This window comes from Oryctolagus cuniculus, chromosome 1, assembly GCF_964237555.1.
Source record: "Oryctolagus cuniculus chromosome 1, mOryCun1.1, whole genome shotgun sequence".
In the NCBI taxonomy this organism is placed as follows: Eukaryota; Metazoa; Chordata; class Mammalia; order Lagomorpha; family Leporidae; genus Oryctolagus; species Oryctolagus cuniculus.
In genome coordinates, this window is record NC_091432.1 from 148,633,125 (window position 1) to 148,656,691 (window position 23,567).

At 43.2% G+C, this 23,567-nt stretch overlaps 1 protein-coding gene and 1 pseudogene across 15 annotated transcripts in view; both read left to right on the forward strand.

Annotated features, from left to right (window-relative positions):
- TLE1 (TLE family member 1, transcriptional corepressor) overlaps positions 1–4,519 on the forward strand; it is a 96,495-nt gene extending 91,976 nt beyond the window's left edge. For all 15 annotated transcript variants that reach the window (XM_051846743.2, XM_051846752.2, XM_051846777.2 and 12 more), the window contains 4 exons: positions 1,282–1,429; positions 2,690–2,840; positions 3,716–3,792; positions 3,908–4,519. In XM_051846743.2, the coding sequence (XP_051702703.1) occupies positions 1,282–1,429; positions 2,690–2,840; positions 3,716–3,792; positions 3,908–4,015 (484 nt within the window). In that variant the 3' untranslated portion in view covers positions 4,016–4,519. The remainder of the gene's footprint in view (positions 1–1,281; positions 1,430–2,689; positions 2,841–3,715; positions 3,793–3,907) is intronic.
- A 9,155-nt stretch (positions 4,520–13,674) lies between these two features.
- Positions 13,675–23,567, forward strand: part of LOC100354656 (protein max-like) — a 189,952-nt pseudogene continuing 180,059 nt past the window's right edge.

The window sequence follows — 23,567 nt, forward strand, 5'->3', positions numbered from 1 at the left end:
ATGCCTGACCGTCCCAGGCCCGAGAGATGTGTGAAGCATGTGCTGGCAGCAGGACTAAGCCCGGGTGGGATCCGACATGTGGGAGGCCAGGTAGCTTGTCGGGGAAGAGTTCTGTACTCTTGGTTCCCACCTTGGCTCAGGAAGTAGGGCAGCACTGGTGCTTTCCCTCTTCAGGCTCTTTTCTTTAGAAAGAGTTCTGCAGGAGCCATATAGTAAAGGGGTGCCTAGAGGAAGACAAGGCATGGAAATCTTCCTCTTCAAGTTGAAATTCCCAGCTTATTCTTTGCTTGGTCCCGCCTGGTTCTGAGGATGGGTCCATACTTCCCTCGCCTGTTCCGGCCACTCTCCCACCTGCTCCTTCGCGGCCTGCAGAACCAAGGCCAGGACAGTCACCGCTGTCCTCCACAGACTGCCAGCGTTGGGGCAATGACAGTGAACTACTCCCCCTCCTAGCAAGTGCCGCCTGTTGCTTTGCAAAGCATCTGCTCAGCAAATCCGTGTGAGCTGACTGAGCTTCTGGATTGAGGCACAAGCCTCCTCTTTAAACAACACAGCCGTGTGGCTGTGTTGGAGGCAGTGTCTCGCTGGAGTACCCATGGGTTTGCTTCAACAGTGAAACCTTTGTCTGTACCCAGCGCCTCTGCCTCTGAGGTCGAGAGGCCCTCATGACCCTTTGTCTCTGGGAGTCCAGATTTCCTAATGCAGGGCTCTTTCAAACATAGAAAGCAAGATTGAGTCAATAGGTGAGCTCATGCTTTGTTGGCACAGAGGCATTGCAGTGTTGATCGACTCATGGGAACGAGAAGGCTTCTGTGCCTCTTGCTTGTAATGCGGCCACTTCCTTTCTCCGGTGGACACAGGCCTTCCCAGTCAAAGGACAGTCTTGATGTTCCCTTAAGGAATACAGTTGGGGTATTGTGTGTCTGACCTTTAGTTTCTTCTCACACTGAAACACTTTTTCAGACCTGCGAGGAATTTTACCTTCCAGACGGATTTGTCAAACAAGCGGTAGTAACATATTTAACTTGTGGCCAGTGACCTACAGTGACATTCCCTTTCTTTAGCACTTGAATCATACCAACAGAAAAAGCAAAGCTGCAGGTGCTGGTTCCTGTCCTTCTGGGGTGGGAGAAGTTAGTTTGATCTCCCACATCAGCAGACAGCGATGAGATCACACACACACACACACACACACACACACGAGTCCAAAACTAACAACACAACGGTGTTTACCTTGAGCTCTGGCAGGAAATCATTATTCAATCTGGTTTGTTTTATCAGGCAATTCCAGGGCCACACAGACGGAGCCAGCTGTATTGACATTTCTAACGATGGCACCAAGCTCTGGACGGGCGGCTTGGACAACACGGTCAGGTCCTGGGACCTGCGCGAAGGGCGGCAGCTGCAGCAGCACGACTTCACCTCACAGGTGCCTTCCCCAGGGTCCACGAGCAGTCTGGATGTGTCGTCCTTCCCATCCCATGACGGCCGTAACCAGACACACAGACTGGGGCTCATTTTGAGAGAACTGATTTTTTTTTTTTTTTTATAACAAACAAGCAAAATCCCTGGAATTCTTGCAGTGAGTTTTAAAACCTTGTAGGTTGAAACATGTTAGCTGCTTTACTTACAGATACATTTGTGGAAGGGATGCAGACAGTGGAGAAGATAACATTTTCCTTCAGCAGCCCTTGGTACAGATTCTCACCATCTGAAGTGGGTGCGAGAGATGGATATTTGATTCCCATATAAGTAGAGCTTGAAAAGTATTCAGAATGTCACTAGGAGCAGAGGAAAATCATGACAACTGCAAAAGTTAATTTATTTCTCCTGCCTCAGAGAATTTAAAAATAGGTAGAGGTATCTTGGCGGATGCCCATTTTGTTACTGATCCCTTAAAAAAGGGATTCATGGCTGCCTGGTAATTGTGAAGTTTTAGAATAATACAAAAATGGCAACTTTGTAAATTGTGAAAAGTACTTAGATGTCAAATGCTTGAATCTAGACTTCTTTTGCTTGCCATTGAAAGTGCTTTTTGGTAATAAAAATAATTCAACTTAGAAAAATAGGACAAAATTGGAAAACAATTACACATACAATTTCACTTCCGTATTAACATTTCATTTTCTTAAAGTCTTCCCTGTTCTACTCCTTTCCTAACATGAGTAGTTCACTACTTTTGGCCTTAACTGATTATGAGAATTCAGAAAATGCTCAAGCATATGTGAAAATGTAAAGAATTACACCCCATGCGCCTGCCATTTGGCCAGTGGTAGGAACGTGACCCATCCTATCTCTTCTATTCTGTTATCTCTACCCTTAAACCTTATATTATTTTAAAGTAAATCCCAGATAGATTTTCCTTCATCTGTGTTTCAGTTAATGTCTCTAACCAATAAGGACTCCTTTAAAACACACACACAATAATACCATTATCATTAAAAACAGTTCCTTAATTTCATCACCTATGATGTAAGCGTTCACATTTTTCCAGTTGTTTCATAATGGCTTGGGATACTTGGTCTGTCTGGGTTGGCTCCCTTGTCTCCTGGACTTCTCCACACCCTGGAATTGCCTGATTATTTCCTATGTTCTTGCTGACCATCCCCTCCTCCTCTGCCCCTCCACTGCCCCTACCTTCTTGCTTTACTGGGCAAAATAAGCAGTGAGCCGCTTCTGCTTCTCACAGATCTTCTCCCTTGGATACTGCCCAACGGGGGAGTGGCTGGCCGTGGGCATGGAGAGCAGCAATGTGGAAGTCCTGCACGTGAATAAGCCTGACAAGTACCAGCTGCACCTCCATGAGAGCTGTGTGCTCTCCCTGAAGTTTGCCTATTGTGGTGAGTTGAGCAGAGAGGAAACTGGAGGCTGCTGATGGCCTAAATGGAAAATACTTCTAAAAAAAATCTGGTAGAGATCATATCTGGAAAAAATGTTGTTCTGCAAGCAGCTGGATGCAATAATTCTATTGTTTTAATATGTCCCTCCAAGCATAGTGATGTCTGTTTCAGTCTGTTTTGCTAATTTGAGAAAAGTCAGCAAGCGATAAAATTGCCCAATACAAGGCTTAGACACATACTTGTTTGTGGTGGGGGTGGAGGGCAGTTTGTTACTTCCCTGAAGTGGCTGGAAATTTATAAAAGGATGGGTCAGGATCGATGGAAGTCGTTGTGAACTGGCCACAAGCCAGGAACGCAGGACCAGAAAAGGGAATATTTAGCTGCACCCACACTCAGCTCCTATACTGAGGGAAGAAGTTCATGTGGCAAATACTCTTGTGCGTTGCAAGCTGTCAGATTTGGAAGGTATGGGTGGATAGCTGCCACTTACTGAGCACATCTATCCGGCATATAACATTACTGGCATTTTCCTCAAGTTCAACATTTAACCCTTCCTAAACCTGTTGATACCATAAGGAGTCTAAATAGAATAGGTTTACTGATTTAGTATTTGAAGGCCTACAGTGTGCAGGAAGTAACGCTGCAAGTCATGTTGGGAGTGACCTGTGAGGCTGACGGCTCCTTGATTATACCCACGATGCGCAGAGAATGCACCAAGGAACCCAGAATAAAAACCTCCACTTAAATTGCAGAGCAACCCTGTGGGCAGCATAGTTCGTGTCTTAAAAACACTCAGTTTGATTAAATCCACTTTGCTAGTAGTACAGGAGGAATTTTAATCTTGCCGAAACTAACTGTCCCTTTGCTAATTCCAGGTAAATGGTTTGTGAGTACTGGAAAAGATAACCTCCTCAATGCTTGGCGGACTCCTTATGGAGCCAGTATATTCCAGGTAAGTGTCTGCTTCTTGCCTGGAAGCACAGTTGGATCACTTTGAAACGAGAAGGGAAGGTGCCTCCGAGGGAGCAGTTCCTCATTAATTGCATGCCCACCGTCTTCTCTTCCAGTCCAAAGAGTCCTCGTCTGTGCTGAGCTGCGACATCTCGGTGGATGATAAGTACATAGTGACTGGCTCAGGGGACAAGAAGGCTACAGTCTATGAAGTCATCTACTGAAAACGTTATGTGGTTTCACGTTTCTAGTTGAATTGGGCCAAAATGTTTTGAATTTGTAGAAATAGAAAAGTTGTAACTTTAAAGAGAAAAAAAAAACACAAAAACTTGTTTCCAGACTTTGACATGACACGACTTTGGGTCTACGAAGAGGAGACGAGGAGTCTATCCATCCAGCAGAAGGTCAGCCATCTACCCAAACTGAGTGGAGCACCGAGGCCATGTGGACAGAGGGCAGAGGAGCGGAACCAGCCGGCCGCCGTGGAGCCTGCTGTTGTCTTTTGGGCACTCCGTCAATCACGCCTGCCCGAGTGTGAGATAATCTTTCTGTTCCTTGCAGTTCACCTCATGTTCTGTCCTTCGTAGAGCAGTGGTGTCTCCGATGAACTTGTTTCCTGGTTTTGCATCTTGTGAAAATTTTTTTTTTGTATTTTTGTTGAAGGTTAAACATTTGTATAAATTGTAAATATATTTGGTTTATTACAGTAAAGGCTTTAGTACCAATAAGTGGTTTTTCCTTTTCTTTCTTTATTATTTTTATCAAAGTTTTGGGATCACTGATGTGGGTTTTATAACTGGAGTCCGTGCATCCATTTATAGAGAAGTTTAAATGCATTTGCTATTTTATAAGTATATTTGGTCCTGGATTCCCACTTCATTAAAGCTGTAGCCATCAAGCACTTCTGAGTTACCAGAATTCTGAATAATCAGAGGTGTGTTAATGACAGTTTTATTTAGGAAGCTAAAATTACTTCATCAGGACTCATCAGGATTTTTGTTACAAGACTCTGGTGATTCAAGGTCACAAATTTAAAGCTCTCCTTTTTCCTGGTGATTCATCAGAAAGTAGAATGTTCTTTTCTCTAGAAAGGCCCAGTCTTTTCAACTCTGTGTCCTCTCCTCAAGTTTGACCTTTCAAAAAATGTAGGGTTTATGTTAGGGTTTTTATTTTGTGTGTGTGTGTGTTAGGATTTATGATGGTCAGAGGGCTGTAGACTCCACTAACCTATAAAAGAATGGGGGGAGTCAGCTGCTTTTGTATTCAGCAATATTTTTTAAAGATTTATTTTATTTATTTGAAAGGCAGAGTTAGAGAGAGAGAGAGAGGGAGGGAGGAAGGGAGGGAGGGAAAGAGGGAGAATCTCTTCTTGCAGGTTCACTATCCAGATGGCTGCAAGAGCCACAGTGGGCCAGGCTAAAGCCAGGAGCCAGGAATTCCATCTGGGTCTCCCATGTGGCAGAGGCCTCTGTTCTTGGACCAGCCTCTGTTGCTCTCCCAAGCACATTAGCAGGGAGCTGGATTGGAAGCAAAGCTGTTGGGACTTGAACGACATTCTGATGAGGGATTCTGGTGTCACCTGCAGCAGCTTAACCCAGTGCACTGTAACAATGGTCTCATCAATGTGTTTTGATCTAACTTAGCCCCATTCTTAATAAGGCTCTCCTTGCAGCTCTAGCCTGTGCATCTGTTGTGAATCTTTGGCAGTTATCACTGTGGACAAGCTTGTACTAATTTGAATGAAATTTATAACTGTGAGTTTTTAATAAGTTATCAAGAATATTTTCTCCTGAAAAGGCAACATGCCTTATTCTTTATATACCTGTTACTTACTGTCAATTTTTTTTAAGAAGAGTGGCTAGTCATTTTAAGCTAGTGTTCCCAGTTATTTAAAAATAGCACATGAGGAATTGTTAGTATTTTTGTTTTCTGGTGATCTGGCAAGTTGTTGGCAGTTTGTCCTAATATTTTTCATTTGCTATCAAGGCCTACTTGATTTTAAATACTTAAATACATTACTGTGTTTGCTTTTTGCCAAAACACATTTGTTTATATACAGTTTGTTAAATATTTGCACTTCTCATTAAGTGAATGGCAAACCCCTAATTACTAAAGCTGATTTCTCTCCTTCCATACTATAGAATGAAGTAGGTTTCTATACTACAGACTCTTATAGCTTTTAAAAAATGATTAATTTATTTTTATTTATTCAAAAAGCAGAGACATAGAAACAAAAATAAATTTTTCCATCCTCTGTTTCACTCATCAAATGGCTATGATAACCAAGGCTGTGCCAAAACAAACCCAGGATCCCAAAACTCAGTCTGCATCTCCCACTTGTGTGGCGAGGACACAAGTACTTGAGCTGTCATCTGCTGCCTTCCAGGGTGCATTAGCAGGAAGCTAGAATCAGAAGTGGAGCACTCTGATATCAAATGTGAGTGTCCCAAACACTTTGTTAATCACTGCGCCAAAAGCCTGCTCCTCTAATAGCTTATTCACCTACTCCTTACCTTTGCTGGTCTCTCTCCTTCCCTGCCCTACCTCCCTGCTTTCTTTACTAGTGAGAGGAGGAGGGAGGGAGAGAGAGAGAGAGATCTTCCATCTGCTGGTTCATTCCCCAAATGGCTACAACTGCTGGAGCTGGGCTGGTCTGAGGGCAGGAGCCAGGAGCTTGTTTTAGGCCTCCCATGTGGGTAAAGGGATCCTAGCACTTGGGTGCGTTATCAGGGTGCTGGATTGGAAATGGAGCAGCTGTGACTTGAACCAGCGCCCATATTATGGGATGTCGGCACAACAGTGGCTTTACCTGCTGGGCCACAACGTTGGCCCTGAAATCTCAATTTCAACTTATCCTCCAGTCCAGGAATCTCAATCTTGACTAATCCTCTGGTGATTCTGAGCAGACTGAAGTTTGACAACATCTCTGGAACCATGAACCCAATTAAGAATAAATCATTTAACTACTTAAGTGCTAGAATCAAACACATAAGCAAAGAAGATTTGCATGTCTGCAGAGAAAGGTGCGTGGGGCAGACATGGCCATTGTAGCTGCTTCATCCTGTTCAGGGGACCCTGAACCTGTGGTGATGTGATGATTTCACTGAGAGTGAAGAGAGGGCATTCCTAGGAAGTGGGTTCCCAGCAGCCAAAATGGTTTGAAACATCACCGTGCAAACTTCTACCTGATGACAGAGGCAGCAGTCTGTCTTGGTGGAATCAAACATGTTGATCCTGCCTTTCAAATAAATAATAAAAGCTTTTTTTTTAAAAAAAATGACATTTCTAGTCTTAGAGTTTATTTTCAGTAGGTCAAGGTGGGATTTTAGAATTTGAATTTCTTTTTTTAAAAAATATGTTTGCCTTTTAATTTCATTTTTCTACAAATATTTGTTTATTTGAAAGGCAGAGTGACAGAGACAAAGAGAGGTCTTCTGTCTGCTGGTTTCATTCCCTAAATGGCCACAGCAGCTAGGTCTAAGCCAGGCAAAAGCTAGGAGCCAGAGACTTCATCCTGGTCTCCCACATAACGTGACACGGGCCCAAGCATTTGGGTAATCCTGCATTACTTTCCCAGGTGCATTAGCAAGGAACTGGATCCCAAGCAGTTCAGAGAGTCAACCAGTGCTCATATATGGGATAAACCACTCAAAATGATTTGCATTTCTAAGATAGATTCCTGTGGGGTCTTTAAGCCATACCTGGGTAGTGGCCAATATAGAGCAGTGATCTTTATAATATAGTGTAGAATTTCTTTAATTAAAAACTCAGAGTGTATTCACATTCTCTTAAGACTAGAACTCTTCTGTATTTTAGGCTTTAAGCTTGAGGACTAAAAGGAAAATGACATTAAAGTTCAAGGCTTACTGTTTTGAAGTTTTTTGTTCTCACAGCCTCAGTTCCCAAAACTAACATTTGAAGTAGAATATTTTAACTCTAAACTTAAATTGAGTTCTTAAAAAAATTACTTCTTTGCATGGACATAATTCAAAGCAATGTGAATCTTTCTGGGTTTAGAAAATGTACTACGATGAATTAATGTGACAGAATTTTCAAGAATGAGGGGCCAGCGCTGTGTCATAGTGAGTTGAGCCTCCGCCTGTGGCACCGGCATCTCATATAGATGCCACGACCCCTCCCCCCATTTAGTTTTGTTCTACTTTAGATTCATTCTTCAAAAGTATCCTGAAAAAAAGTCTGTGTTGATCATTTATTCCATCTTTAAAATCAATGGATGTTTGTCCTAATAATTCGAGAAAATTGTTTCATTGAAAAAGAAACTTGATAGTTTCTTTTAGACACTCAAAGTGAATGGCTAATTTCCTTTTTAGGTTTGTCTTGTATAAACTTGTGTCTTAAATATTAAGAATCTATAGTTCTAAGAATAATTGCATTAATCATCTGTGTTACCTTCTTCTTTATCAAAGGGCTAATTTAGAAACCCCAGTGAAGGTAACTCTTAATAACACATTAAAAATAGGTATCTACATTCTATCTCTATATTATTGTTATTTAAAATGAAAAATTCTGGGGCCCACACTGTGGCATAGTAGGCTATGGTGCCTGCATCCCATATGTATGGACTCCACTTCGTGTCCTGGCTGCTCTTCAGATCCAGCTCTCTGCTTATGCCCTGGGAAAACAGTGGAAAATGGTTCAAGTGCTTGGGCCCCGGCACCCACGTGGGAGAACTGGAAAAGCTCCTGGCTCCTGGCTTTGGATTGGTGCAGCTCTGGCCATTGTGGCTATTTGGGGAGTGAACCAACCAGCTGATGGAAGACCTTTCTCTCTGTCTCTCCCTCTGTCTGTCTGTAACTACCTCTCAAAGAAATAAATTAAAAAAAATGAAACGTTCTTCCTTAGTCACACCAGTAATATCCTACTTATAATGAGAGCACACTCTAGAAACAGCGCAGTGGGCACTATGTTGTTAGGAAGAACACTGTGTTTGAGATCAAGTCCAGAACAGATACGGATCCTAGGTGTGATATGTATTTATTATTTCTTTATAGTCTTAGACAACTATGTTTGTGTTTGTTGAAATAAAGGTTCCTACCTCACAGGGTGGCTAAAAGGATTAATTGAGATTCTTTGTTTAGAGATTTGAATGGGATGCTGGTCATTCATTTCTTTGAGGAGTTGATACATTAGGCATGGTGTTTGGTTGAGTAAATGGCTAAGGGCAGACTTTAACAAAAGCTTGCACCTTATGACACTAGCACCATTGAAACTTTTAATTATTCTATCTGAGGGCATCTGTGATTGTGTGAAGTCAGGCCTCAACACGGGGACCCTGTGAACTAATCATCTTTTCGTAGAACTAATCAAATTCAAATGTTACCCTCTGAAAAGGTAATTTAAAAAAAAAATTGCCACACTCTGAAGCATGCCTAGATTGTCAGAGTGTAGCAGGCTTGTTTCAGTCTTGATACGGTAGGTTGACAACTGGTGTGTGGTCACTGCATAGCTTCTCAGCTCTGGGAAAAGATGCTAGTGGTGTCAGTAACTGATTACTTAATATATCAACTTGGAGGATAGTCTTCGTTTCCAAGAACAATAATCACCCAGACCACTCTAGGGATAAAATGTGTATTTCAGTGTCCCTTAGCTTTCTGGTGACATTTATCTCTTTTTTTCTTTTGTCATTTGACTGATTTTTTTTTTTAAGAATTATTTTATTTATTTGAAAGACAGAGTTACAGAAAGAGGTAGAGGCAGAGAGAGAGAAGAGAGAGACAGAGGTCTTCCATTCGCTGGTTCACTCCCCAAATGACTGCAATGGCCAAGGCTGAGCTGATCCGAAACCAGGAGCCAGGAGCTTCTTTCAGGTCTCCCACATGGGTGCAGGGGCCCAAGGAGTTGGGCCATCTACTGCTTTCCCAGGCCATAGCAGAGAGCTGGATCAGAAGAGGAGCATCTGGGACTCGAACTGGCTCCCATATGGGACGCTGGCGCTGCAGGCTGGGGCTTTAACCCACTGGCTACAGCACTGGCCCGACATTTATCTCTTTTTGTTTTAGGGGCTATACTATTCATTTCACTCACATGGGTATGCTATAAGAAGGCAAAATTTCAGCAATTTTTTGATGTAAGTGGTCATTGCCTTTGCTGTGAATGGGGCATAATGGTATTTTTTCATCCAGTTTTCTTGTTCAAGGCCTAATTAGAGAAGTCATCAGTGTAATGCCCCAGCTTTACATATGCTGTGAAGCTGATGCAAATAGCAGTAGCTAATACCCCAAATCCTTTGGAAAAAGTGAGATAGAAAGGGTTCAAAAACCAAATCACTGTCTTATTTTGTGTATCATTGCAGAAAGAGCATTAGAAAACTAACCCTTCTATTTGGGGTATGTTTCCCTTATATCTGTTTCTGCCTTGCATACATGTGTAACACAGCACATATTCCATCTTGTATTCTTTTCTCATTAGCTATCACAAGTCCCTCTTCTGTATTCCCACATAGCCATCAGTTCTTTGGCTCCATCAAATGATACACCACCACTTTTTAGACTTTCTACAATGTTGCATAATTATTTTTACAGCAATTTAATAACCAGTTCTGTCTTACACATCTTCATGGGACTGGCATTGCAGTTCAGTTAGCTATCACTTGCAATGCCAGCATCCCATATCAGAGCACCAATGTGAGTGCTGGCTGCTCCACTTCTGATCCAACTACCTGCTAATGTGCCTGGGAAAGCATCGGAGGTTGGCCCAAGTGCTTGGTCCCTACTGTCCATATAGGTGAACCAGATAGAGCTCTGGGATCCTGGCTTTGGCCTGGCCCAGCCCTGACTATGTACCCATTTGGGGAATGAACCAACAGAAGAAAGATTCTCTCTCTCTCTCTCTTGCTATATTTATATATATGCCACTGATATATATATGTATATATACATATATATTTATATATAATATAAAATATATAATTATATATTACATAATATATAATATTATATAATATATATATACACACATATATCACACACACATATATATATATACATAGTTATATATCATTGCCTTTCAAATAAATAAAGACGTTTTTTGAAAAACATCTTCAGGGTGCCTGCATTGTGGGTTAAGCTACCACCTACAATGTTGGCACCCCATATGGGGATTTGTTCAAGTCCCAACTATTCCACTTCCAATCAAGCTCCTTGATAATGTGCCTGGGGAAAAAATCTTTAAAAAAAAAACCCATTTTCATAAATAGAAATTTTTTCTTCTTTTGAACCAATATCTTGTAGTAAACTCAAGAATAGAATAGCCAGATCTTAGTGTGTGTTCATTTCTGTAGCTGGCTGTCTTATTTGCATAAAAGAAAAATCTATTACCTCCACTCAACGCAAGCATCTCAATGAAGAGTTTTATTTTTATAAAACATAATGTTTCATAAGTGTATTATCAGGCAAAACTAAAGGAAAGGAACAAGCTGTTTCCCTTTCTGTAATACAAACCATCAGTACCAAGAAAGGCCTATGCCAGAGCCTATGCCCTTCTAGTTTTCTTCTGATATTGTATCAAGTGACCCATATCCTATTTCTGCATAAGAGACAGTTGATGAGAAAGACAAAGCTCTTGTTCTTTGGGTGAGTGATTCATTGGTTGATTGCCTAGAGTTTTCCACTTGGGACTAAATTCCTTCTGTGGTTTCCAGAGCTTGAAGAGACATTAGTTTGCTTTTCAATTTACATGGCCATTCTACTGAATCCGCCGCACAGCACTCTGCAATTGTAATAGCCTTAATACATAACTTCACATTTGGAATGTAAAGTGCAACCATTCTTAATAGTTTAGTTTAATGGCCACTCTTTCCTTTCCTGTATGGTTTCTTGTATATTGTTATTTTTTTTAAGCAGACAGTCATTTTACTGCCACCCCCATTCTCCACTTAACATACCTTCTGCAGTGAAAATTCTTTTCAAAACAACTATAGTCTCTTGGAAGGCAAATCACTCAATATGAAAAAACATTAATCTAAGGGGAAAATGAGCTCACAAACCCTTGTCTGGAATTTACCTCTTTCTTTTTCTCCCTCTTAAAAAAATGAGCATGTTTATAAGAAAATGCATGAGCAAGGTGGTCTGGGCTGCAAGGAGAGGAGCTGTGTGGCTCCAGGGGGAGGCAGTTGGCTGGGAGGCAGTTCTGAAGGTCTCACAGGCCTTGCTACCTGTCCATTGGTTTTACTTGAATGACTAGATTTTGAAATAAAGCAAACCTTGTATATTTCCAAGGCTTCTTAGGAAGTTTCAGGCAAGTCCTTCGGCTGATTCACAAAACTGTCACCTGGGCTGTCTTCTGAGTTCAGCAAGAAAGAGCTCCTGCTCTAAGCTCTTGGGGGTGGCATCCCAGATTCTGTTGCCAGGGAAACCAGGTTCAGATGGGTGCAAAGAAGAAAAAGGGTTCAAACATTTCATTTGAAATAATAAAATAAAAAATACAATCCATAACGCCCTCTCCTCCACCGATGTAATGTCAATTTCCATGGAAACAGGATCAGAAGGGCTGCTAACTGCCAGCCGCGGACAACAGACACAGGTGTCTCTCTAGGTGGAAGGCTTCCTTCTGATATCTACAAATGCCAGTTTGTACCGCTCCATGACACATCACTGGACTGGACAGACTCTTTTATTTGAAGATTGAACAAAATAGAATACTCCTCACCACAATGTCTGGCCACCTAACATTTTACCAAATGAATTATAATTCAGGAATGTGGCCAAGTGATTATTGTTGCTTTCCATAGTAGCCACTTTGTCAGTGTGTAGAACTCCATGTTTATCTGTCTAATGTCTACATTAATACTTAGCAGCATGGTAAGCATATCCTTTGGGCTGTAACATTTTTATATCAAATATTTTGAGATTGGAAGGAACATGTCTCCTGCACCTTCAAGATATAGAATGTAAATATTAGTGGTGACTTTTAAAAATCTCTATGCTAATACCTAAAATTTGGTCAATTGTTCAATAATTTATATCCATTTCAGATGTTTTGACTTCTTCTAGAAGATATATAGATTCCTGGGGTGTAATCATAGGAGATCTTAATGTATGCATGTAAGTATGTGAAAACCCCTAGGCTTGGCCGGCGCTGTAGCTCACTAGGTTAATCCTAATCCTCTGCCTGCGGTGCCGGTACTCTAGGTTCTAGTCCCGGTTGGGGCACCGGATTCTGTCCTGGCTGCTCGTCTTCTAGTCCAGCTCTCTGCTGTGGCCCGGGAAGGCAGTGGAGGATGGCCCAAGTCCTTGGGCCCTGTACCCGCATGGGAGACCAGGAGGAAGCACCTGACTCCTGGCTTCGGATCAGCACAGCGCGCCGGCCGTAGTGGCCATTTGGGAGGTGAACCAACTGAAGGAAGACCTTTCTCTCTGTCTCTCGCTCACTGTCTAACTCTGCCTGTCAAAAACAAACAAACAAAAAACACTCTAGGCTGTTGCTTGCATATCACTACAAAATGCTTTCTCACGGCCATAATTCAATTGATCATTTCAACATGAGATGGCTATGTCTTAATTTAGTGGAAAAATTAGACAAAAGGAACTCCATAAAGATAAGAGTACTTTAAAGGAGATTGGCTCTCCTCTTGGCCACACAGAGATGCCAGATTACTCACATGAGTTTTAGTCTTGCCAGTCTTCTTTTGTTAAAATAAAAGTACTATCCAGTATGCTTTCGAGCTCCTCTGTTGGCATGAGACTTAAATTAAATCTGTTGGAGGTTGACTTTAAATGTTAAGCCTCAATTAAGAATGTATACTTAAGTATCAATTGCTACCTATTAATGGTGGTTCACAATATATAAATTTTTATACTCTTTACCTGCTTTTGTGGTAAGACAAATCTATCACACAGTATGCAGGTCTAAAGAACTCAGCACCATGGCCACACTGTCGTTGTCAGCCACACTCCTGGTGTCAGTAATTGAGGGAAGCTTTTGTGAGAGCCACAGCTCAACACATTGCTGAGGGCCAGGTGAAGAAGACTGGCTTGGCTGAATGGCACCCAAGGAAAGGATTTTGATGCTGGCCTTCCTCCCTTCTCCTGGTAGCAGAGAAACATTGAGATAAATCACTAGCTAGCTAATCTGATCACAAACTAAAAGGTAGTAAGCTGACTAACTTGACTTTTTCCCCCTTCTCCTGTCTTTCCTCAAATCAACTGTGAAATGGGGTAGGCTGACAACCTTCCTGGGGTTGGCTAATGCTCTTGATGCACATGTGATTTCTCACATGGGAGACAGAGAAATGTGTGTAAATAAGGCTGTGATTTGATCTGAACAGAAATTTCATTGTATGTAGTAAATGTGGTTCCTTCTGTCGGCAATTGACAGCTGTTCCAAAGCAGCTTATTAAATGGCTTGCCTTGTGTAACTCTGAGAACTTTTGGAATAGCTTCTTGGCACCATCACAAAAATATCAGTGACTATCTTGTTAGAATGGGAAATTTTTCTCCCAGCCTTCCCAATTGGAGGTTTTGCAAGACTCAATTGTCATCATTGTCTACCTTCTGAGTGACTCTGTTTTATGGATATTTCAATTTTAAGAATTACAATTCTGTAATTTGCCAGTAATTGAAATTTTTTAAGTTGCTCAGATCAACATTTCAGTGATTCTAGAATATAAGGAAAATCACAGAAGAAATAAATGTGATCTTTTTGTAACTAAAACTAAAGTTGATAAAAACATCGGAGTAAACCTTAAAGTCAGTACTAAATTATACTTTATTTTTTGAACTTTAAATAGAAAATAGCCACAGTGACATGTAGTCATGAGGAAGACAGGCTGCCTGGTGCACATTTTATTGAATCATCATGTTATTTTAATCACTGGTAGAATCTCAGACCAAATGCATATCCTCATTGCACTCCATAATAAGAAAGGCAAAGGAGATCGACTTTTCAGCATGAATAGAAAAATATATGCTCTATCCAAGACTCAGTGGAAGCATTTGCACAAGACTTTTTAAAAGCAGCCTTTGAAAAGTAAGAGGTTAATGTAAAGATATAGATGGACCTCAACTAACAAATTTGCTAAGCCTGATAAAATAGGCAACAGTGTGCTTTTAAAATAGGTGAGAAGTAAAATTATACTAAATGCTAAAAGTTCAATTGCACTAAAAGTTCAATTATACTAAAAGCTATTACTTCATTCAACAAACATTTACTATATGCAAATCACTCATGTACTATGTGAAAATCTTAATAATTACTATGATTAATATTTATTGAGCACTTACTGTATGTTAGATACTTTCCTAAGTACTTGGCATTTTTCATTAAAAGTATCAGAGGAAATGGTTTCTGTTCTGAAGGAGCTACATCAAGAGCTAGAATTAGGGTGAGGCAAGGAAGTGACTAGCCTTGGACTGAAAATTTAAAATGTTGCCAAAAACTGAGAGATTAAGATAAATAATATTTTACTACAATATTTAAAATTATCGGAATGAATGTGAAAATATATGATGATGGGAAGCAACAGGAAGTCTCGCTCAAAACTGGTGGGAGTGCAAAATGAGACACCCACTTTGGAAGACAGTTGGGCAGTTTGTCATGAAGTTAAACATACTTGTAACATAAGATCCAGCAACCAATCTTGGTGTTTTCCCAAATGAATGGAAAACTTACATCAGCACGAAAATCTGCACATGGTATTCATAGCAACTTGATTTATAATTGCCAAACTTGGAAGCAGCCAAGAGGCACTATAGTAGGGATCTGGGTTAAGTGGTGAACGTTATGTGTCAGCTTCACTGGGCCACAGGGGTCTAGAAAAGTAGTGTGCTGAGGGTGTTTCAGAGGGTTTTCTGGATAAGAGAACATCTGATTCGGTTAACTGAGCAAAGCAGAATGCTTCCCCTGCTGTGGAGAGACCTCATTGATCATCTTGAAGGCCTAGTGGAGCAGAAAGACTAACAGAATTTACTTTTTGTCTGCCTATGAGTGTAGACATTGGTTTTCTCTTTCCTTCGTACTTGATTCCAGACTGAACCTTACACCAGGGGCTTTCCTTGTTCTCAGAACTTTGGAATTGACCTGGAACTAAGCCATCAGCTCCCCTGACCTGGGCCTCAGCTTGCCAAATGCAGATCTTCAGACATCTCAGCCTACGTAGGTTCCTGAAAGACTCTGCTATCCTCTCTCTATACATGCATTTATATGAGTATACACACACACACATTGCATGAGGGGACTTGAAAAAGTTCTGGGAAAATTAAAATTAACTTACAGATGAGTTAATTCTGGTGTAAAATTTTTTGGAATCCATGCAGAGTTTTTATAATGCATCTTTTCTTTTCTTTTCTTTCTTTCTTTCTTTTTTTTTTTTTTTTTTTTTTTTTTGACAGGCAGAGTTAGACAGTGAGAGACAGAGAGAAAGGTCTTCCTTCCATTGATTCACCTCCCAAATGGCTGCTACGGCCTGCGCACTGCGCCCATCTGAAGCCAGGAGCCAGGTGCTTCCTCCTGATCTCCCATGTGGGTGCAGGGCCCAAGCACTTGGGCCATCCTCCACTGCCTTCCTGGGCCACAGCAGAGAGCTGGACTGGAAGAGGAGCAACTGGGACAGAATCTAGAGCCCCAACCGGGACTAGAACCTGGGGTGCCAATGCCACAGGCGGAAGATTAGCCAAGTGAGCCGCGGCGCTGGCCTATAATGTGTATTTTCTACAAACTTTTGGGAGATAATTCATATCATTGGATTTCAAAATATATGCACCAAAACCAAGTAATTTTAAAGGACTTTTTAATGTGTTTTCATTTTAGTTTAAAAGCAGAGAGGCAAAGACAGACAGAGGAGATAGATCTTCTATCCTCTGTTCCATTTCCCAAATTTATACTAGAGCCAAGACAGGGCCAGGCTGAAGCCAGGAGCTAGGAATTCCATTCAGGTCTTCCATATGGATGGCAGGGACCTAAGCACCTGGGGCCATTATCTGCTGCCTTCCCAGGGTATGCATTAGCAGGATGCTGGATTGAAAGAGGGGCAACCAGGATTCAAATTGGCAATCTGATATAGGATACTACAGTCCCAGCAGCGGCTTAACTGCTGAGCTGGCTGTGGTCCTCAATATGGACATCTTAGGTACTATGTTAAATGCCCAGCACTTTATGAACTTTTTGAAATACCTTCATTTGTGTGTGTGTATCCTTTTGGAGAAGGATGATTATACAGTGGAATAACTGGTGTATTCAGACTAATGAATACTACTCAGCACTGAAAAGATATGAGCTATCAAGCCATGAAAAATACATATTTTTGAATGAAAGAAGCCAATCTGAAAAGACTACATGTATTTGACTCCAGCTATTCCAGAAAGGATCAGCTGTTATCAGGAGTTGGTAGGGAAGGTGCTCTCTGTCTTCCTCTTCCTCCACCTCTTGCATCTTAAAAAAAAAAGAGGAGCGGTCCATCTGCCCCTTGAATATAGGCTGGCTCTGACTTGCTTTGTCAGTAGTGATGCTAAGCCAGTTCCTCTGCAGGCCATGTAGTTTCCAGCCTCCTATCCTCAGAAGCTCCAGACCTTCATGCTGTGAGAAAGCTTAGATGCTGCTCATGTGGAGCACAATAGAGATGTTGCCACTGGTAGCCAGCACCAACGAACAAACGTGATGAACAGTCCAATTCAAGTACTTGAGCCATCACCTGCTGCCTCCCAGGTGCACGCAGGAAGCTGGATCAGAAGCAGAGGAGCTAGGACTCAAACTGGCACTTTGGTGTGTGATATGGTCATCCCAAGCAGTGGCTTAACTCACTACACCACATCACCCACCCCTGCTCATTAGACTTCTAATCCCCCAGTGTCATGGAAACTTCTAATTCCCAGTGTACTCTACTAAAGCCATTGATCCAGTTCTTTTAAAATTCTTTATTTTAATTTTACTTGAAAGGCAGAGAGACAGGTGAAGAGATCTCTTCTACAAGTTAGTTTGCTCTCCTTATGCCCCCAGTAGCCAGGGCTGGGCCAGACTCAAGTCAGGAGCCCAGAAGTCAATATGAGACTGTGACGTGGATGGCAGGAACCCAAGTACTTGAGAAATCATCTGCTGCCTCTCCAGGTGTGCATTAGCAGGAAGCTGGATCAGACGCAGAGCAGGCACTCTGGTAATGGAATACAAAAATCCAAAGCAGCGACTTAATCATTGTGCCAAATGCCCACCCAATTGGATAATTCTATTTTTTTTTTTTTAATTTATTTGACAGGTAGAGTTATAGACAGAGAGAGACAGAGAGAAAGGTCTTCCTTCCGTTGGTTCACTCCCCAAATGGCCGCCACGGCTGGAACTGCACGGATCTGAAGCCAGGAGCCAGATACTTCCTCCTGGTCTCCCATGCTGGTTCAGGGCCCAAGCACTTGGGCCATCCTCCACTGCCTTCCCCGGCCACAGCAGAGAGCTGGACTGGAAGAGGAGCAGCCGGGACTAGAAGCAGCGCCCACATGAGATGCCAGTGCCGCAGGCGGAGGATTAACCAAGTGAACCATGGCGCTGGTCCCCCAATTGGCTAATTCTTTATGCTCTTCTTGTTCAGTTTCTCAGCAGCATTTTATAACAATGATAATTCTGCTTAAAAGCATTCTCTTTCCTTGGATTTGATAGCAAACCTTCCCAGTTTGCTTCTTGCCTCTCTGGATTCTGGCACCTCACTGACTTGCTCCTATCACTTTACTACTCTCCAGCTACCCATGCTTACTTCTGTTACTTCTGTTTCTGAAACATGCCAAGCTTGTTCCTGTTACTCAGTGCCTTTCCACAAGCTGTCCTGGCTGCCTGGTTGCCGTGTGGAGATTGATCCTCATCCTTCAGCTTAAATATCATGGCCTTACAATCTAAAATCACACCTACGATGCCCCCTTCCCTTCTGGTTCTACTTTCTTCATGCATGTTTTTGTATCTAAAATCCTTATTTGTGAACTTGTTTACTGTTTGCTTTTATTCCCCAAGAATGTGAAAAAAAAAAAAACACAGTATCTGTGTTAACCCAAAGATACACATTAGGGTAACTGGCCTCCATGGACACTTCCTGCAATTCATGCCCTTGTGCCGTCCTTTCCCACACTGAATCCAAGCTAACCCGTGTGACCAATAGAATACTAAGAGAGTGACACATCAGACTTTCTGCCGTGGTCTCTCGGATAGCTTCCTTTAGGGGAAACCAGTTTCCATGTTGTTAGTTCTCTTAAGTGGAGAGGAACCAAGGCCTTTACTAACAGCTGACGCCAAATATCTGGTCATATGAGTGAGCTGTGTTAGAAGCCCTTCAGGCCCAGTCCAGCCCTTGATTGTTTTCACCGTGGCAATATCTGGCTGCAACCTCATCAGAGGTCCCAAGCCGAGCCAGAACTGCTAGCCATACCAGATTCCTGATCTGCAGAAACCATGAGAAGCAGTAAATGACTGTTATTGCTTAGAGTCATTAAGTTTTTTGATAGTTTGTTGTGCAACACTAGATAATTAATGCAAATATTTATCTGATTTATTTGAAAAAGATACTCACACCAGACATGAATTTCTGCATGGCACTTAACCATACATGGCTTCAACATGACTCTACATAATTCCCATCAGCCTATCAAAAAGTATTGGAGGGGTCAGCGCTGTTGGAGGGGTCAGCATTGTGGCACAGCAGGTTAATCTGCCACCTTCAATGCCAGCCAGAATATCATATGGGTGCCAGTTCAAGTCCCGGCTGCTCTACTTCCAATTCTGCCAATGTGCCTGGGAAAGTGGAAGATGGCCCCAGTTCTTGAGTCTCTGTACCCATGTGGAGGACCTGAATGGAGGTTTGGGCTCCCGGTTTTGGCCTAGTCCAACCTTGGCTGTTTCGGTCATTTGGGCAGTGAACCAGAAGTGGAAGATCTCTCTTGTCTTTTCCTCTCTCTGTAACTCTGCCTTTAAAATAAATAAATCTTTTTTTAAAAAGTATTTGTAGTGTGTGTGGGGGCGCTTGGCTTGTTGTCCTTGGTGACTTCCCCCGCCCCTCCAGCCTTACCCCTTCCCGCGGCTGCTGCAGCGGCCACTCCCCGGGCCATAGGAAATGAGCGAGAACACAGAGTGAGGAAGGGCAACCCAGGTTTCAATCTGCGGGTGACAAACAGGCTTATCGTAATGCACTGGAACGAAAACGTGGGGACCACATCAAAGGCAGCTTTCACGGTTTGCAGGACTCGGTCCCCTCACTCCAAGGACAGAAGGCAAGCCGGGCCCAAATCCTAGACAAAGCCACAGAGTATATCCAGTATACGCGGGGAAAAAAAAAAAAAAAAAAAAAAAAAACCAAACCCACACACCTGCAAGACATGGACGACTTCAAGCGGCAGCATGCTCGTCTGAGCAGCAAGTCCGTGCACCGGAGAAGGCGAGGTCGAGTGCCCAACGCCAGCCGCACTGCCCCTCCTCAGACAGCAGCCCGCACGCCAGCGCCAGCGACGGCGCCCTCTCTGCCTTCGGCGGTGGCTCGGACTCCAGCCCAGACTCGGAACCGGAGGAGCCCCCAAACAGGAAGAAGCTCCGAGTGGAGGCCCGCTAAGCAGCCCGGGGCAGGCCAGCAATGAAAACGGTCAGTCCCCCCTCGTCTCGGCCTCCTTCTGTTCGTCGGTAGAACCCTCAGAACCATATAGAGATTCTATTTTTCTCTTTCTGGTTTTTTTTTTTTTTTAATTTTTATTTTTGTGTAGACACTCTTGGACAGCACCTCGCGTTCTCCTTCCTCGTTTCCACTATTTTTTAAAAGATGTATTCCCTTCAGGGATTCCCCGTCTCCACCAGGAGTTTTTAAACCAAAACAGCCCGACTCGGCGGCTTTTCTGAGAGAACTATGGGCAGCTGGACCCCCGAGCGCACAGCGGCCCACCCGGCCCGCCCGGCCTCTCCTGGTCTCCCGCACCCGTATTTGACAGACTTTCTGACTCTCTGAACTGCTCTACATCGAGAAGATGACCAATTTGGGATAATCAGAGTTACTCCCCTCCTTTTTAAGGATTTTTTTTTTTCCCTGAAAAGTTATTTATCGCTCCTATCGAAAAGACCAGATCCTTGAAGGAATTTGTGGCGTACGAAAGTGGGGACAGATTGGCAGCGCATCGGGCATCTTTCACTCCTGTTTCTCGCAGCCAGCTGTTAAAGCCTGCGGTGCCGGCCTGTGGGAGGGCCAGGAGACAGTCTCCTGGTATGTATGGGAAACAGCCGCTGCCACCAGCGAGTGGTGGGGGCTGGTTATTTGGGGGTGGAACGGGGAGGGAGTGTTGGGTGGGGTAGAGGTTTTGTATTGAGAGCCAGTAATAATGTTTTGATACTTACTTCATGCTACTGAAATTTGAATCTGATTGTCCCTACTTCTGATGATGTCGGTATTGCAAAGCGACAGATTCATACAGTAATGATCAAATCTTCCTTTCTTTCCATGTGTATTCCTAAGATACAGAGCCAATTGATTTTTATGTAAATACCAAGAGCAATTTACCTGGTACTAAACTGGCACCCTAGTGTGGACCTCTCCTCCCTCTCCCAGCCCTGGCCCCACTCCTTTCCTCCTGTCCAGGGACCTGTCTCCACTGTGTGGTCCAGCCCTGGTTCTGGCTGCGGTCAGCAGGTTCCCGTGAAGGGGATTGTGTGTTTAGGTCTCATTTCTTTCTCTTTTTCCTGCTCTGTTCCCAGCATTTGCTGATTTCTAGTGCACTCTATAGTCTCAGTTAGTGTTTGATTCCATTCCATGAAAATAAAAAGTATGTTGTACATACTGCTCAAGGGTTGTCTTGCAAGATAAGGCTTCCTCCTTTACTATAAGACTACAAGTAAAAACTTATTTAATCCTTAAAAAAAAGTATTTGGAGGCCGGCGCCACGGCTCACTAGGCTAATCCTCCGCCTGCAGCGCTGGCACACCGGGTTCTAGTCCCGGTTGGGGCGCTGGATTCTGTCCCAGTTGCTCCTCTTCTAGTCCAGCTCTCTGCTGTGGCCAGGGAGTGTAGTGGAGGATGTCCCAAGTCCTTGGGCCCTGCACCCCATGGGAGACCAGGAGAAGCACCTGGCTCCTACCATCAGATCAGCGGCCGCGGCGGCCATTGGAGGGTGAACCAATGGCAAAGGAAGACCTTTCTCTCTGTCTCTCTCTCTCTCTCTCTGTCCACTCTGCCTGTCAAAAAAAAAAAAAAAAAAAAAAAAGCATTTGGAGCCCATGCCACATGGTGAACACTGCACGGGGCTGGCAGTGCAAAGCTGGACAAGGTATAGCCCCTGCTCTCAAGCAGCTCTTGATCTAGTTTGGAAGACAAGACAAGCCCCAAGAGCTTTTAATATAATTTGAGAGAAAAATAAGTACACAGATGAACTAACAACATAAAACAGAAATGTAAAGGATGATGATTTTTGGAGGATGGCAGGAGATCTTAGGTTTTGGCTCACCGGAGAGTGTTTCACTGTAATGACAGATATAGACCTACAGGGAGACATTGTCTGGATCTAGAATATTTGTGGTTCCCAAACTTTGGAATGCATCTGAATCATCCAGGGAGCTTGTTAAAACTCAAGATCTTGTACCCTATCCCCATAGTTTCTGATTCAGTCAATGTCAGATGGAAGTGCAAGAATTTGCATTTGTAGCAGGTTCCCAGATAATGCTGATGAGGGTGGCCCAAGGGCCCCACTTTGAGGAGTCATACTCCTCTAGGTCTCCTGCTCTCAGTAGCAGATGCTGGCTGCATCATTGGTATCTCCTGGAACCTTGTTAGGAGTGCAGGGCTCTACCCCTTCCCCACTGAACTGGGGTAATGATCTGATGCAATAGGCTCCCCCAGTGACTCAGGCACACATTAAAGCTTGAGAAGCTCTGCTACAGAGGGAAGGCAGCTCCTGCTGTCTTCGGGCAAGAGCTGGATTAGATCTGTGCTTTTGAACTTAGGTGTGGCCTGTGTGTATGTAAGAATTCTTCTCTATGGACAATTTGGGTTTCATTGATTTTCTCAGGCAGCCTTTTTTGTTGCTGTTTAGCTCATTGATTTTTTTTTTCTGTAGGCTGAGTCTTCCTCATCAGCTTGTAGCAGGTAGTTTCACTTCATTTTGATTCACTTCCTCACCAGTTTGGCATCTCTCCACCAGCACTTGGCAGTATAGCTAATGGTGCTTGCCTGCGAGTGACTGGCTATGACACAACCATGGAAAATTGCAAGAGGTCAAGGGGTCAACACTGCCCTGTGCAAGAGTGGAGAGGCCTGGATGCCTTCTGGAAAACCAGAGACTGAACCTGGCCCAGGCTCAGGAGCCCAGCGTTGTTCACGCTCATAGCTGTGTCAGAGGCAGGTGACAGAATGAGCATATCTGTAGAGATGCTTTGAACACAGCTGGAAAATCTAGACTAACTCGAGGCAAACGGGCTGCTTTCCACTGGTGATTAAGAGAGATATGGTGACATCAGCTGTTCTAATGTTCAGTCCAAGGAATTTTATCTGGTGCCTTTGGTGCTCAAATGAAAGTCAAGTCACTCCCACGAACAGACAGGGAAAGCTTCATTCTGCACATCTTCTGACCATCAATTTTCTAGTCTCTTTTTTGTGCATTTTCACTCTTTTTGCCATTGACGGATATCAGAGGTTAACTACATTCTTCTGGGATTAAAAAGCCCCCCCCCCTTTTTTTTTAAATTTTCTGACAGGCAGAGTGGACAGTGAGAGAGAGACAGAGAGAAAGGTCTTCCTTTTGCCGTTGGTTCACCCTCCAATGGCCGCCGCGCTGCGGCCGGCGCACTGTGCTGATCCGATGACAGGAGCCAGGTACTTATCCT